This window comes from Littorina saxatilis, linkage group LG11, assembly GCF_037325665.1.
Source record: "Littorina saxatilis isolate snail1 linkage group LG11, US_GU_Lsax_2.0, whole genome shotgun sequence".
Lineage (NCBI taxonomy): Eukaryota > Metazoa > Mollusca > Gastropoda > Littorinimorpha > Littorinidae > Littorina > Littorina saxatilis.
The window spans coordinates 10,749,019-10,762,234 of NC_090255.1; the positions used below are offsets into that span (position 1 = coordinate 10,749,019).

Consider the following 13,216-nt stretch of genomic DNA (forward strand, 5'->3'; position numbering starts at 1 on the left):
CACACACACCCGGTACCCACCCAACACACACCCGGTACCCACCCAACCCCACACACACCCAACCCCACCACACACACACCCGGTACCCACCCAACTCCACCACACACACACCCGGTACCCACCCAACCCCACACACCCCCGGTACCCACCCAAGCCCACCACACACACACCCGGTACCCACCCAAGCCCACCACACACCCGGTACCCACCCAAGCCCACCACACACACACCCGGTACCCACCCAAGCCCACCACACACACACCCGGTACCCACCCAAGCCCACCATACACACACCCGGTACCCACCCAAGCCCACCACACACACACCCGGTACCCACCCAAGCCCACCAACACTCCTAAACACACCCCCCCCCACACACACACACACAATTGGGCCTCTGATGCTTACCATGCAAGTCCGGAATTAAATTCAGCAATGTTACTGACTGTTTTGCTACTCTTATCCATTTATTCATTCATTCATTCAATCATTCACTCCTTTATTCAATCTTTCATTCATCTTATTTCTTGGTGCAGACAAGACGTTTTAATCTTTCAAATTTTCCCAATGGCAAGGGCATATTGTAATCGTGAAAAGCCCAGAGAGATGATGGAACTAAACGTCACACTGATACAACTGATCAATATTTAACTGAATTATATAGTCTTATATTTTATATTATTAATTATATATTTCTCATTAAATTTTGTTTGTTAAACAAACAAAATCAATGAATCAAAGACCGCTCACAAAATCATGAGCCCAAAATTATATTATGCAACGATTCCATTTAGCATAAACTATCACTGTAACATGATACACACACATTTCCTTGTAGCAGTGATTATGAAAATATGGACGGAATGTTTAACTCATAGATACAACAGTTTTCCTGATTTTTTTAGATTGTAAATATGGGGAAAACCTGACAATCATATAGCAACAATCTTACCCAAACACTATGCAATTCGATGCACAAAACACAATATAAAACTTCGTTTGGAATATATCGACAAAAAGTGGACACAATACCTTGATTTGATATGTCAATGCAATAAATAAATTGTGGATACACTCTTCATACCATATTTGACATAAATAGTGACTTTCACATTTGATATTAAATAGTTGAAACAAAATGTAAATAGCTCAATATGAACATTACAGACATACAAGGATTATTAATTTAATAATTTCAAGTGATATGCCTTTTTGAGATACACAACAAAATACATGTACAAAATAAGGACCAATTACCCTATGTGAACATGCAGATACATGCCTTATAAATGTCATGATTTCAGTAACATGTCTTCCCTTACACAGTGGAACCCCCCTTTTAAGACCCCCCTTTTAAGACCCCCCTTTTAAGACCCCCCTTTTAAGACCCACCAATTTAAGACTCCCTCCGTTTTAAGACCTGATTTTTCAAATTTTTGGAGGTCTTAAGAGGGGGGGGGGGGGGGGGGGGGGAAGTCCCACTGTACCCAAGTATTTTTACAACCAGTGAATACCCTCCGTGTTTGAGACAGTCTTGTCTCTCGATCATCACCTCATGATAAACAGTATGACAGTCATTTCACACATGTACGAACATGTAACAAATAAATGCACATCATTCTCTCAATACATTTTTTTGTACATGTACAAAAATTCTTGTTTGACATCCACTAGAGATCAGTACATGGATGACAATTTGCGCATTTGTGACCAAAAAGGATTATTCTCTGGTCGCTGTTTAGCAATGTCTGGATAAATCAGCATGCTAAATGCCTCCGCAATATACATAGCATCAGTTTTGCATCTTTCAATGACCAGAAAATATATGTAAATATACATTAATGTGGTACAGAGGACCCCCCCCCCCCCCCAACTTCCTCTATGACTGTGCTATCTCATATTTTGCTGTTCACTATCTCTATAAATTTACCATTGATTTCAGACTCCCTCCTTTTAGATTCTGATTTTCTCAGGGTTTTTTCCCCAAGGTCTCAAAAAGGCGGTTCCACTGTAAAGTTTGTTTCTCTCTCACAACAAGAACAACAACGTTTACAGGCAGTGTTAACCTGTTTTTCAATGAAAGCACCACATACTCATTCTACACATAAAACACAACACTGTTATCATCATCACTGTGCAGACTAGCTGGGTGGTCTGTGAGGTGTTTTGTCTTTGTTGCCATGCAAACCAGTCACAATAAAACAAACCTACAAGAGTCTACATCTGTTTGTAAAAAGTACAGTGGAACCCCCCATCTAAGACCTTCAAAAATCTGAGAAAACCAGGTCTTAAAAAGGAGGAAGTCTTAAAATGGGGGTAAAGTTATAGAGGTTACGAACAGAAAATCTCAAAGAGTAAGGTCTTAAAAGGGAGGGAACTTGGGGAGGGGGGGGTCTTAAAAGGGAGGAAACTTGGGGGGGGTCTTAAGAGGGAGGGAACTTGGGGGGGTCTTAAAAGGGAGGGAACTTGGGGGGGTCTTAAAAGGGAGGGAACTTGGGGGGTGGGTCTTAAAAGGGAGGGAACTTGGGGGGGGGTCTTAAAAGGGAGGGAACTTGGGGAGGGGGGGGTCTTAAAAGGGAGGGAACTTGGGTGGTGGGGGGGGGGGTTCTTAAAAGGGGGGTTCCACTGTACTACAAGACATATCTTAAATAACACAGTGGACAGAAAATGCTATTGATTATGCTCGCATGTTATGCTTGAATTGAGGGCCTGGTAGCTTAGCTGGTAAGCGATAGACTTGTGATCCGAGGGTCACGGGTTCCAATCCGGGCCGGGCCATACATGGATCAACTTTATGTGCAGACCCAGAGACGGTATCCATGTCCCACCCCCGTGTCACCACGGGTTCCAATCCGGGCCATACATGGATCAACTTTATGTGCAGACCCAGAGACGGTATCCATGTCCCACCCCCGTGTCACCACAGTGGCACATAAAAGACCTCGGTCATTCTGCAATAAGTGCCGATGGCTGATACCACTTAAACACCCATACCCTTGTGTATCTCATCTAAAGTCGGGGTACAACCCGGGATCATGCCCCTAATGTCTTTGCCGTGAGGGCGTAAAACTTGATTTTCTCTCTCTCCCCTGCGGGTGTTCTCGAAGGAGGGGACAGCCTGGTGGATCGGCGACGCCAAACATCGCGGTCAGCAACAAAGGTGCACCACTATGTGCGCATTACTTCATTTGTATATCTCCACATTGTTGCTCACCACTCTGCTTGTGCTTCTTTCTTTCTTTGTCTGTTTTTTCCCAACCCTATAGAAACACCGTCACAAAATCCTGCAGAGTTTGCTCCCTTCCTGGCAGGTGTCACCAGAGGGCAGCATGACCTTGGTGATGGAACTGACATTGTGGGCGGGGAGGTGGGAGGGCGGGGGCGGAGGCTGGATAGCGGGGCGAGGGGGAGGGTCCTTGAGGAACAGCGACTTGTTGAACACGGTGTCTTTGTGATACTTGTGGCTGAAACATGTGAATTTAGCAGAATGAAAATCTGAAATAAATGAGGCAGAGGGCTATCTAAAGATCTACCGATATTGACAATATACTCAGTTTTTGTATCGGTGAGTACCAGATATCTTTTGTTTTTTAACTTTGTTCATCTCACCACAGTCACTTTGTTGTTCAGATTTAACCCCTTCACTGCCCACCCCGTATGTAATACGTGGTCATTTTCGGTTTGTCCTACGCCCATAACCGTATCTCATACGTGGGATTTGTGTCAACAACATTTCAGGACATTTCTGAAAACTAAATGGGAGGTAACCACTGTCCAAGTACTTGTAGGGGTTCTAAACACATTTCTTTCCCATAGACCGTTCGGATAATGCTGTTATACTGTGGCAGTGAAGGGGTTAAAGATCTGATAAACAAAGGGAAGTAAGCACTCTAAATGCATACGACCTGTGTAATAAACTAAGTGAGAGTTATCCGGAACCAGTCTCCTGGCACCTGAGAGAAACACAAGCATTGAAATGAACAAGCAAATGTCATCCTCAATTAGCAGAATGAACAAACAGCTACCATTGAGGAAGTACGGCAGGTTAAAATCCGCGTCTTTGTAAGATTTGTGGTTGAATCACACAACAATGGAGAGTAACCAACAGTAATTACTACAGCAGTCCCTGCAATGTACGGCCCCCGGCGTGAGCGGACACCTGACATGTACGGACACATTTGCTCGGCACGGAGTGTTTTCCTTCTATATTTGCCCCCCCTTAAACGGACACCTGCAAAACGTGGACACGGACACTCATTTTCGGTCCCAACAGCAGGTCATACCTCCAATGTACGGACAGACCATCGTCAAATTTTCACCACAACAAAATCGATAACAGAGCAGTCCGGCTCTTGGTGCAAAGATCACAGCCGCAATGGCGTGACGACAGTCACTGGTAACTTGAGTGCACCTGTACCCATCAGGAGGGGGGGTAGTTTTGGTCAGGAGTGGAGTACATGCGAAGATGCCAACATGAAACTGCACTGTGCTCTTTATTCTTGTCTGTTGGACGTAAACAACAGAAACCACAGTCGATGAAGGTCCTGAGCGAAAGAGAGTGAAAAACCGGCCACAGTTCTCAGCATCGTGTGTCTGTGTGTAACCTCTTTCATTGACAAGATACTCTTGTTTCCCCTCAGCCTTGACCAGTGAGTCGGTTGCCTAATCTGTGAACCCTTCAGTTGTCTTGCTGTGTCAAAAGTTACGACACAGTCAACTGGTTTTGCTCTGAGTGAACAGTTGGAGCTGACCTCTCTGGCCACAGCTCAACAGTACATGGCTGGAGGGAGTGAGAGAGAGAGGGGGGGAGGGGAGGTGGAGGGGTAGCTGGCTAAACTCTGTGGGGTGTCCGGTGTCACTGCATGTCAGCAGGAAGAGCATTGGAGAGAAATAGAGAGGTGTACTCTTCCACACAATTTCCAAGCATCAGTTGTCACGGCTTGGGGTAGGCATTAGTGAGGGAGAGTGGGAGCTGTGTTATGTACAGTGTATTTCCGACTAAAGAGTGAAAAGTCACTGCCATGCCACATGATCGGCATGCAGTCAATAAAGCCAGACAAGATGAAAATAAATTACATAATTATGACATGCAGCTCTATCTGCTGCTATTTATTCAAACTGGGTTTCAAGCTTATTCTTGCAAAGCATCTGCACACGCTCCTCTGTGCTGTGTTTGTGTGGCTGCTTTCGTATGTCAGTGCATGGTGAGTGTGTTCACTGCCTTGAGGATTTATTTTATCTCTTCTTTTCAACACTTTTCATACAAATCATTTTTACAGAACGTTTAAAGAAGTATTAGGAGTTTATTGTTTAGTAGCCACAAGAAGTGATTAGCATAGACTCAATCCTGTTGTTTGTGTGTCTCTGTGTGAGTGTATGGGGGAGGGGGTGGTGTGGTCACCCCTCCCGTGACCGGACACCTGCAATGTACGGACAGTTTTGCTATGGCCCAAGGGTGTCCGTTCATGAGAGGGACTGCTGTAGCCACATGAAGAAGCTGCAGTCTCGATCCCCTTGTTCTTTTTTGATAAAACTGATCAATTTCTTGACTGATGCCATGCAAGATCTGTCAAACTTGCCAACAAATTGTTTCTTATTCTGTCAAATGATTCCCAACTTACCATGAACCGTTTCTTTTTCTGTTGATGATTCCAAACTTAACGTGAATGGTACCCAATTTTGTCAAATGATTTTTAACTTATTGAGAATTGTACCAAGTTTTATCAAACGATTCCCAACTTACCAATAAATTGTTCCCAATTCTGTCAAATGATTCTCAACTTACCATGAACAGTTTCTTATTCTCTTGAAATATTCCTACCTTATGGTGAATTGTACCCAGTTTTGTCAAATGATTTTCAACTTCTTGTAAACTGTACCCAATTTTGGTAAATGATTCCAAAGTTACCATGCATTGTTTCCAATTCTGTGAAATCTAATGGTGGATCCTTCCTAATTCTGACAAAATATTTCCCAACTTACCGTGAACTGTTTCGAAATTTGTCAAATGAATTACCATGAATTTTTCCCAATTTTGTCCCAAAAAATCCCAACTTACCGTGAATTGTTTCCAATTTTGTCCTGGGCTAATGCAGGGAGCTGGGTGTGATTCTCCCTGACTGTGGCCCTTTGGCTCAGGTCAACAATGTCTTGGCCGCAGTCACTATAGATCTGGTTGCCCTCGACAACGACCTCTGTGGCCAATGCTGTGACCTTGACAGCATGACCTGTTGTGGCTTGGATACGATTCGCACTGATCTGAAAGACGAATACAGATTTAATGGTGTGTGTGTGTGTGTGTGTGTGTGTGTGTGTGTGTGTTTGTATGTGTGTGTGTGTATGTGTGATTGTGCGTGTGTGCATGTCTGTATGAGTGTTGCATGTGCGTGTGACTGTGTTGTTATTCTGAGTGCATACAAAATCCTTAATGTAACCTGGAACTTAGCTTTTCAAGTCTTTATCACACTAAAAATTACTCTTTTCAGCCAAGAACAAATTCTACTTGAGTAGAACAGTAGTAACTGTGATGTGTGGCCCCTACGGTAAGAGGACATCTCCCAAAAAAGGACACTTTTTGTTGTCATTATGTCAACTAACTTCACCAAAATACAACCGTCATGACAGGCCAACTGCAATGTAGGGATACTTTTACCTGGTCCCAATGGTGTCTTTTCATTGCATATACCACCGTAGGTCATTTTAGTTGATGATAAAATAACACTGATGATCGTGGAATATGCTGAAAATATGAATTCTACTGAATATGCAAAATTGAAGTATATTCTGTTTCTTTTTTATTCTCGAGAATTTTTGATAGCAACGTTTTGCTGTTACCTTGACAACTGCCTTCTCATCCACAGTGATCCCCCCTGCCTGGTTTCCAACGACGTCATTCTCACAGACTTTAACATGGCTGCCGCACACAATGCCGCAGTCCCTGTTGTCATAGATACCGTTGCCACTAATCTCCATCTGAAAGGCAAGAAAAAGAAATGATGATGAGATCAATATCATCGTCTTCATTGTTGTCAGTAATACACTATTTTACTCGAGGGAAGAGGAGGGGGGTGAATGGGGGGAGGGGGGATGAGGGTGAGCTTAAGATTAATGTAAAGCATAATCGAAAAACTATGTGAAGGCCGTGGGACGGGGGGTGGGGAGTGGGTGAAAGGCCAAAAAAGAAAGTAAGCGTGAAAAATGCAAGAGACTGAGTAAGAAGCAAGGAGAGAGGAAGGATGAAGTAGAGAAAGCAAGAGAGAGGGCAGCAAGAGAGAGGGAAGGGAGAGAGAGAGGGAGGGAGAGAGAGAGAGATAGAAAGATACACAGAGAGAGGGAGGGATAAAGAGAGAGGGAAGGGAGAGAGAGAGAGAGAGAGAGAGAGAGAGAGAGAGAGAGAGAGAGAGAGAGAGAGAGAGAGAGAGAGTAAGAGGAATAGTGAGTGCGGGACGAAGTAGACAAAGCAGGAGCACAAATGGAAAAGGTTCCAATTCTAGCAAAAGGTTTACAGCAAAATACATATGGTGTTGGCGGTAAAACAACACATACTGGGGTGAAAGGAAAGAAACCAAGAAAAAAGAACCACCACCAAAAACCTCAAGGAAACGGAAGAACAAAAGACAAAAGACTCAAACACTGACTGAAGTCGTGAGAGCAGTAACCACTCCGTTGCCACGGTTACTGCTGATGCTGTTGCTGCACAGGGCCAGTGGTGCCTCCTGGTGGACCCAGATGCCGTCGTGATGATTGGCGTAGATGGCGTTGTACAGGATGTCAACTTGGCCCCCCAGTTCCACCGCCACCCCTCGACCTGGGAACAAAAACACCTGTATTATACGGGGCCAGGTAGCTCGGTTGGTAGAGCACTGGACTTGTGATCATCGGGTCACGGCTTCGAATCCAGGCTGGGGCGGACACGGGTCAACTTTATATGTGCAGACTCAGAGACAGTTTTCATGTCCCGTCCTCCCCCCCCCCTGTCACCACAGTGGCATGTAAAACACCTTGATCATTCTGCCATAAGTGCAGATGACTGATTGCTCCTAAACACGCACATACCTGAGTTAGCGTGGCTCTTGTTGCTGCTAGCTTTCCACTGAGAGTGAGAGGAAGCGACCTAAATTTGCTAGCAATGGGATAATAAAGGAAATGAAATGAACCAACCAGCATTGTGATAGATGTTGTTGTGTTGCAGCGTGGTGTGTTCACACTTGGACAGCGGTGTGGGAACATCGTCCAGCACTTCCATCATGCTCAGGCTGCGGGAAATGTGATCCACGCTCTCCGCCCCCGCCGGCAGCATGTGGCTTCCTTCATGCTGAATATCCTGAAACATGTCAAACAGCTTTTTGCTATTTTCATAGATAACTGCACAACAGAAATTAAAACGATAGAAAGTACTGTGACACATTACAATCTTGAATTATGGTGCCTTAACAATATTGTTTAACCCAAAAATAAACCACATTCACACACACACACACACACACACACACAATTGTTATTAAGCAGTAAAGCTTACCGTTTTGTTAACCATCATGACGCCAGTGTCACCGTTGTTGCTGATCTGGTTGCCATGGATATAGGGTCTGCTGGCGCTCATCAGCCACAACCCACAGCCTGCGTTGTCTGAAACATAGCACGTCACACCATGCAGCTTTCTGTTACCATCGCAAACCCCTATTAATACAGTGGAACCCGCCTTTTAAGACTTCCAAAAATCTGAGAAAAACATGTCTTAAAAAGGAGGTAAATTTACAGAGGTCACGAACAAGAGGTCTGAAAAAGTAAGGTCTGAATAGGGGGTTTAACTGTAGTGGGCATCCTTCAGTCTCGGGAGACTACGGATTTCATGTTTTGTCGATGCTATACAGAATACAGAAAATGTATTGCCCAAGTTTGCGAATTCGTTTTGACACGCGGTCATCACTCCATTCACTCCAGCCAAGCACACCCAACATACGTAGTTATAAAACATAAATAAATTCAACAGCAAAGCTGGAGTGTCCTCCCCGGAGTGTGATGCCTGAGTGGCTTGTTATGGAGAACCGACTGTTACAGTGGAACCCCCCCCCCCCCCCCCTTTAAAGACCCCTCTTGAGACCTTACTTTTCAGATTTTGTCTTCATAGTCTCTTTCAATCTACCTCCATTTTCAGACTCCGTCGTTTTAAAGACCAGATTTTCTCAGATTTTCTCAGGTCTTGAAAGGCGGGTTTCACTGTCGCCATGCGGGCGGGGATGTAGCTCAGTCGGTAGCGCGCTGGATTTGTATCCAGTTGGCCGCTGTCAGCGTGAGTTCGTCCCCACGTTCGGTGAGAAATTTATTTCTCAGAGTCAACTTTGTGTGCAGACTCTCCTCGGTGTCCGAACACCCCCGTGTGTACACGCAAGCACAAGACCAAGTGCGCACGAAAAAGATCCTGTAATCCATGTCAGAGTTCGGTGGGTTATAGAAACACGAAAATACCCAGCAAGCTTCCTCCGAAAGCGGTGTATGGCTGCCTAAATGGCGGGGTAAAAACGGTCATACACGTAAAAGCCGTGGGAGTTTCAGCCCATGAACGAAGAAACAAACAAACAAACTGTCGCCATGAAGTAAGCCCCCTCCCTCTCCACGTCGCTGAAATGGTCCAATGGAAAGGCAAAAGCTGATACACTTGGGTCCAGCGCCATCGCAGGAGTTGGTTCCAGGTACCCCCTGTTAAGACCCCTCGATTTAAGACTCCCTCCCTTTTAAGACCCTGCTTCTTCAGATTTTCTGATTATAAATTGGTAAATGTATCCCTATTTTAAAAATACCCCTTTTAAAGACCTGATTTTTTCGGATGTTGGTCAGTCTGAAAAGGGGGTCTCAACTGAATTGCAAATGAGAATGAGTAAAAGTGGTTTGGGCGTTTTAAGCATTTTTAGGGGGAAAACGGAGGCTCTTTTCTTACACAATTACAAAAGGACTTCGTCGTATTTACGACGAAAGGCGTATCATTCCCAGGCCTGAAATACAGAACTTTTGATAAAACATTCAGCCGCAAAACAAGGTTATCAGGGAAAAACTCAAAATGCGGTTCTTCGCTTTCTGCCTCTAAGCTGCCATGCAAAGCAAAACCACTGAATAAACAAACTCTCCTGAGTACTCATTCAGTCTCTCTCTGTCTATCTTTCACTCTCTCTGTCTATCTTTCACTCTGTCTGTCTATCTTTCACTCTGTCTGTCTATCCTTCACTCTGTCTGTCTATCTTTCACTCTGTCTGTCTATCCTTCACTCTGTCTGTCTATCCTTCACTCTGTCTATCTTTCACTCTGTCTGTCTATCTTTCACTCTGTCTGTCTATCTTTCACTCTGTCTGTCTATCTTTCACTCTGTCTGTCTATCTTTCACTCTGTCTGTCTATCTTTCACTCTGTCTGTCTATCTTTCACTCTGTCTGTCTATCTTTCACTCTGTCTGTCTATCTTTCACTCTGTCTGTCTATCTTTCACTCTGTCTGTCTATCTTTCACTCTGTCTGTCTGTCTGTCTGTCTGTCTCTTTCTGTCTATCAGTCTGTGTCTGTCTTTCTAAATGTCTCTCTCCTTCTCTCTCTTTATCTCTGTCTGTCTGTCGTTCTCTCTGTCTGTCCATCTCTCTTGCTCTCACTGTCTGTCTGTCTTTCTGTCTGTCTGACAGTCTGTCTGTCTCTCTCATGTGGTATCCTTCTGCATGGCAACTTAACCGACACAATAACAATGCAACTCTTCATCATACACAAAACATACAAATTACACACACGTCAGCAGTGGAAACTTAAATTCCCAGCAATTCTCATTCAAGATGGCACACTCACCAGAAATGACGTTGTTTTCAATGGTGCCCTGACCCTGGTCACCGATGACGATGCCGTCTCCCAGCCCGTTGGTGATTGTGTTTCTACACACCATGGGACAGCTGCCGCGTCGAATGTCCACTCCCCCCCACTGGTTGCTGCTGATTGTGTTGTCTGCAACAGGAAAAGATGGTTGAGAGAGAGAAATCGAAAATTTCAAAACTAAATTTTCATTTAATTAATATACTTACTCAACTCACATAAATGGCATTAACTTCAGTTCATTGCTAAGATATTGAAGTAGTACTCGACCCTGGTAAGGGGGGAAGTAACTCCCTAAGAAAAACAATCCGTAGTCAAGGACGGGAGTCACCTCCCCTACCGGTAACCCGCACATGCGCGGTCCTGCTACCGGCCTTCATTCCCCCACGGAAACACACACCTGTAACACATATAATGTTAGCGGGGATGGATGGGAGGGTATAAACGATGTGAGTTGAGTAAGTATATTAATTAAATGAAAATTTAGTTTTGAAATTTTCGATTCAATCACATATTCTTACCTCAACTCACATAAATGGCAGATTGCACATAAAGGCGGTGGGATACTCACATTAAACTCTTGGAAGTATCTGGCCTGCGGCAACCATGGCTGGGAGGCAGTTGGTACCGTCCGGGTGAGTGCTGGCAATGTCCCGGAGGTAGTAGCTGAGGAAGACATCTTGAGACGTCCAGTATGCAGCTTTGAGGACGTCTGACATCCTACCAGACTTGAGGACAGCTAAGGAAGTTGCCCACGCTCGAGCCTCGTGAGTCCGAGGTGATCGAAGAGGAAGGACTGACTGCCCCCCCCCTTGTGTCTGCCACCACTGATAGGCATGCCTTATAAGTGTGGAAGACCATCTGGTAAGCGTGGTTTTTGCAATGTCTTTATTTCGGGCTGTATTAATCGAAATAAACAGCAACTTCTGAGCTGATGCTCGAATCGGAGCGGTACGCAACAAGTAAGCCTTAAGTCGCGTACCGGACAGTTAGAAAGATCCGGATCGCCGGGGGCTAAAATGTCCCGAAGAGGCCGAATGGAAATGATCGGTGAAAGTTGGTCAGGTTTTTGATTTTTGGCGAGAAAATCGGGACGGAAACGCAGTGCAACCGAGCCGTCTCTTTCAAAAGTGATATCACGGTCTAAGCCTGAGAGGCCGTGGATCTCGCTGCCCCTTCGCGCAGAAGCGAGCAGTATGAGCATGAGAGTTTTGCGCGTAAGGTCAGAAAGACTAGCGTCTTGTAAAGGTTCAAAAGCACTAGAACGGAGAAATTCGAGTACTAGCAGAACGTCCCAAGCCGGAACAGAAGTTCTCTCCGTTGCAGAACTGAGGGCCGCGCCCTTTAGCACACTCGCGATGACTCCCCCGAGGGAGATGGAGCGACCAAGCTGCTTGAGAGTAACCGAGATGGCTGAGCGGCGAACGCGCAAAGTGGACGCGGCGCGTCCCTGAGCGGAGAGCCATGCCAAGTGGTTTGCGACCTGCATTGACCGCGGGGCGACCGGGACAACATTGTTAGCTGCACACCATCGAGTCCAAGCTAGCCAGTGCGATGAATAAACAGAGGAGGTGGAACGCCTGTGAGCCTTCTGGACTAAGTCCAAAGTAAGATCTGAGGCGCCTGAGCGCTTCAGTGATCGCCGAACAGTCGCCAGGCGTGAAGATCCAGGAACTCGGGACGATCGTGAAGAATGCCCGTCCTGGGCTGTAGAAGCTCCCCTCGCCGGAGGCTGAGCGGAATTGGCGGGCCGCTGGCGAGCCGCAGGAGGTCCGGGAACCAATGCTGACTGGGCCAGCGCGGTGCCACGAGAAGAAGACGAGGCCGCTCTAAGTCGGCTTTCCGCAGGACCCTTCCGATGAGTGGAGTGGGAGGGAAGGCGTAAGCCACTAGACCTGTCCAGCTGATCGTCATCGCGTCGATCTTCCACGCTTCCGGGTCCGGAAACGGGGAGACAAAGATCGGAAGGCGACGCGAAAACCTCGTGGCAAAGAGGTCGACCATCGGTCGCTCTACCTGAGCCCAAAGGCGGAGGAGCGCCTGATGTGCGATGGTCCACTCTGTGTGGAGGATCTGAGAGGACCGGCTGAGGGCGTCGGCCAGGACGTTCAGGCAGCCGGGTAGGTAGCGAGCCGAGACCAGAATCTGATGGCGAGCGCACCAAGAAAGGATCTCGCATGCTCGGCTGGACAACAGTTGAGACCGGGAACCGCCCTGTTTGTTGAGGTAGGCAGCAACTGTCGTGTTGTCGGTATGAATCAACACATGGGTGCCCTGAAGGGCGGAGAGAAAATGCTGAAGCCCCAGAAAGACTGCCTCGAGCTCGAGGCGATTGATGTGCCAAAGCCGCTGCTCTTGTGACCACCGACCGGACGTC

General features: G+C 46.1%; 1 protein-coding gene across 1 annotated transcript in view; it reads right to left on the reverse strand.

Annotated features, from left to right (window-relative positions):
• Positions 1 to 2,605: 2,605 nt before the first annotated feature.
• Positions 2,606 to 13,216, reverse strand: part of LOC138979732 (F-box only protein 10-like) — a 30,088-nt gene continuing 19,477 nt past the window's right edge. Inside the window, exons 12-18 of the mRNA XM_070352474.1 lie at positions 10,819 to 10,971; positions 8,519 to 8,625; positions 8,161 to 8,323; positions 7,638 to 7,807; positions 6,835 to 6,972; positions 6,059 to 6,258; positions 2,606 to 3,464 (exon numbers count right to left, since the gene is read on the reverse strand). Of these exons, the coding sequence (XP_070208575.1) occupies positions 3,275 to 3,464; positions 6,059 to 6,258; positions 6,835 to 6,972; positions 7,638 to 7,807; positions 8,161 to 8,323; positions 8,519 to 8,625; positions 10,819 to 10,971 (1,121 nt within the window). The 3' untranslated portion in view covers positions 2,606 to 3,274. The remainder of the gene's footprint in view (positions 3,465 to 6,058; positions 6,259 to 6,834; positions 6,973 to 7,637; positions 7,808 to 8,160; positions 8,324 to 8,518; positions 8,626 to 10,818; positions 10,972 to 13,216) is intronic.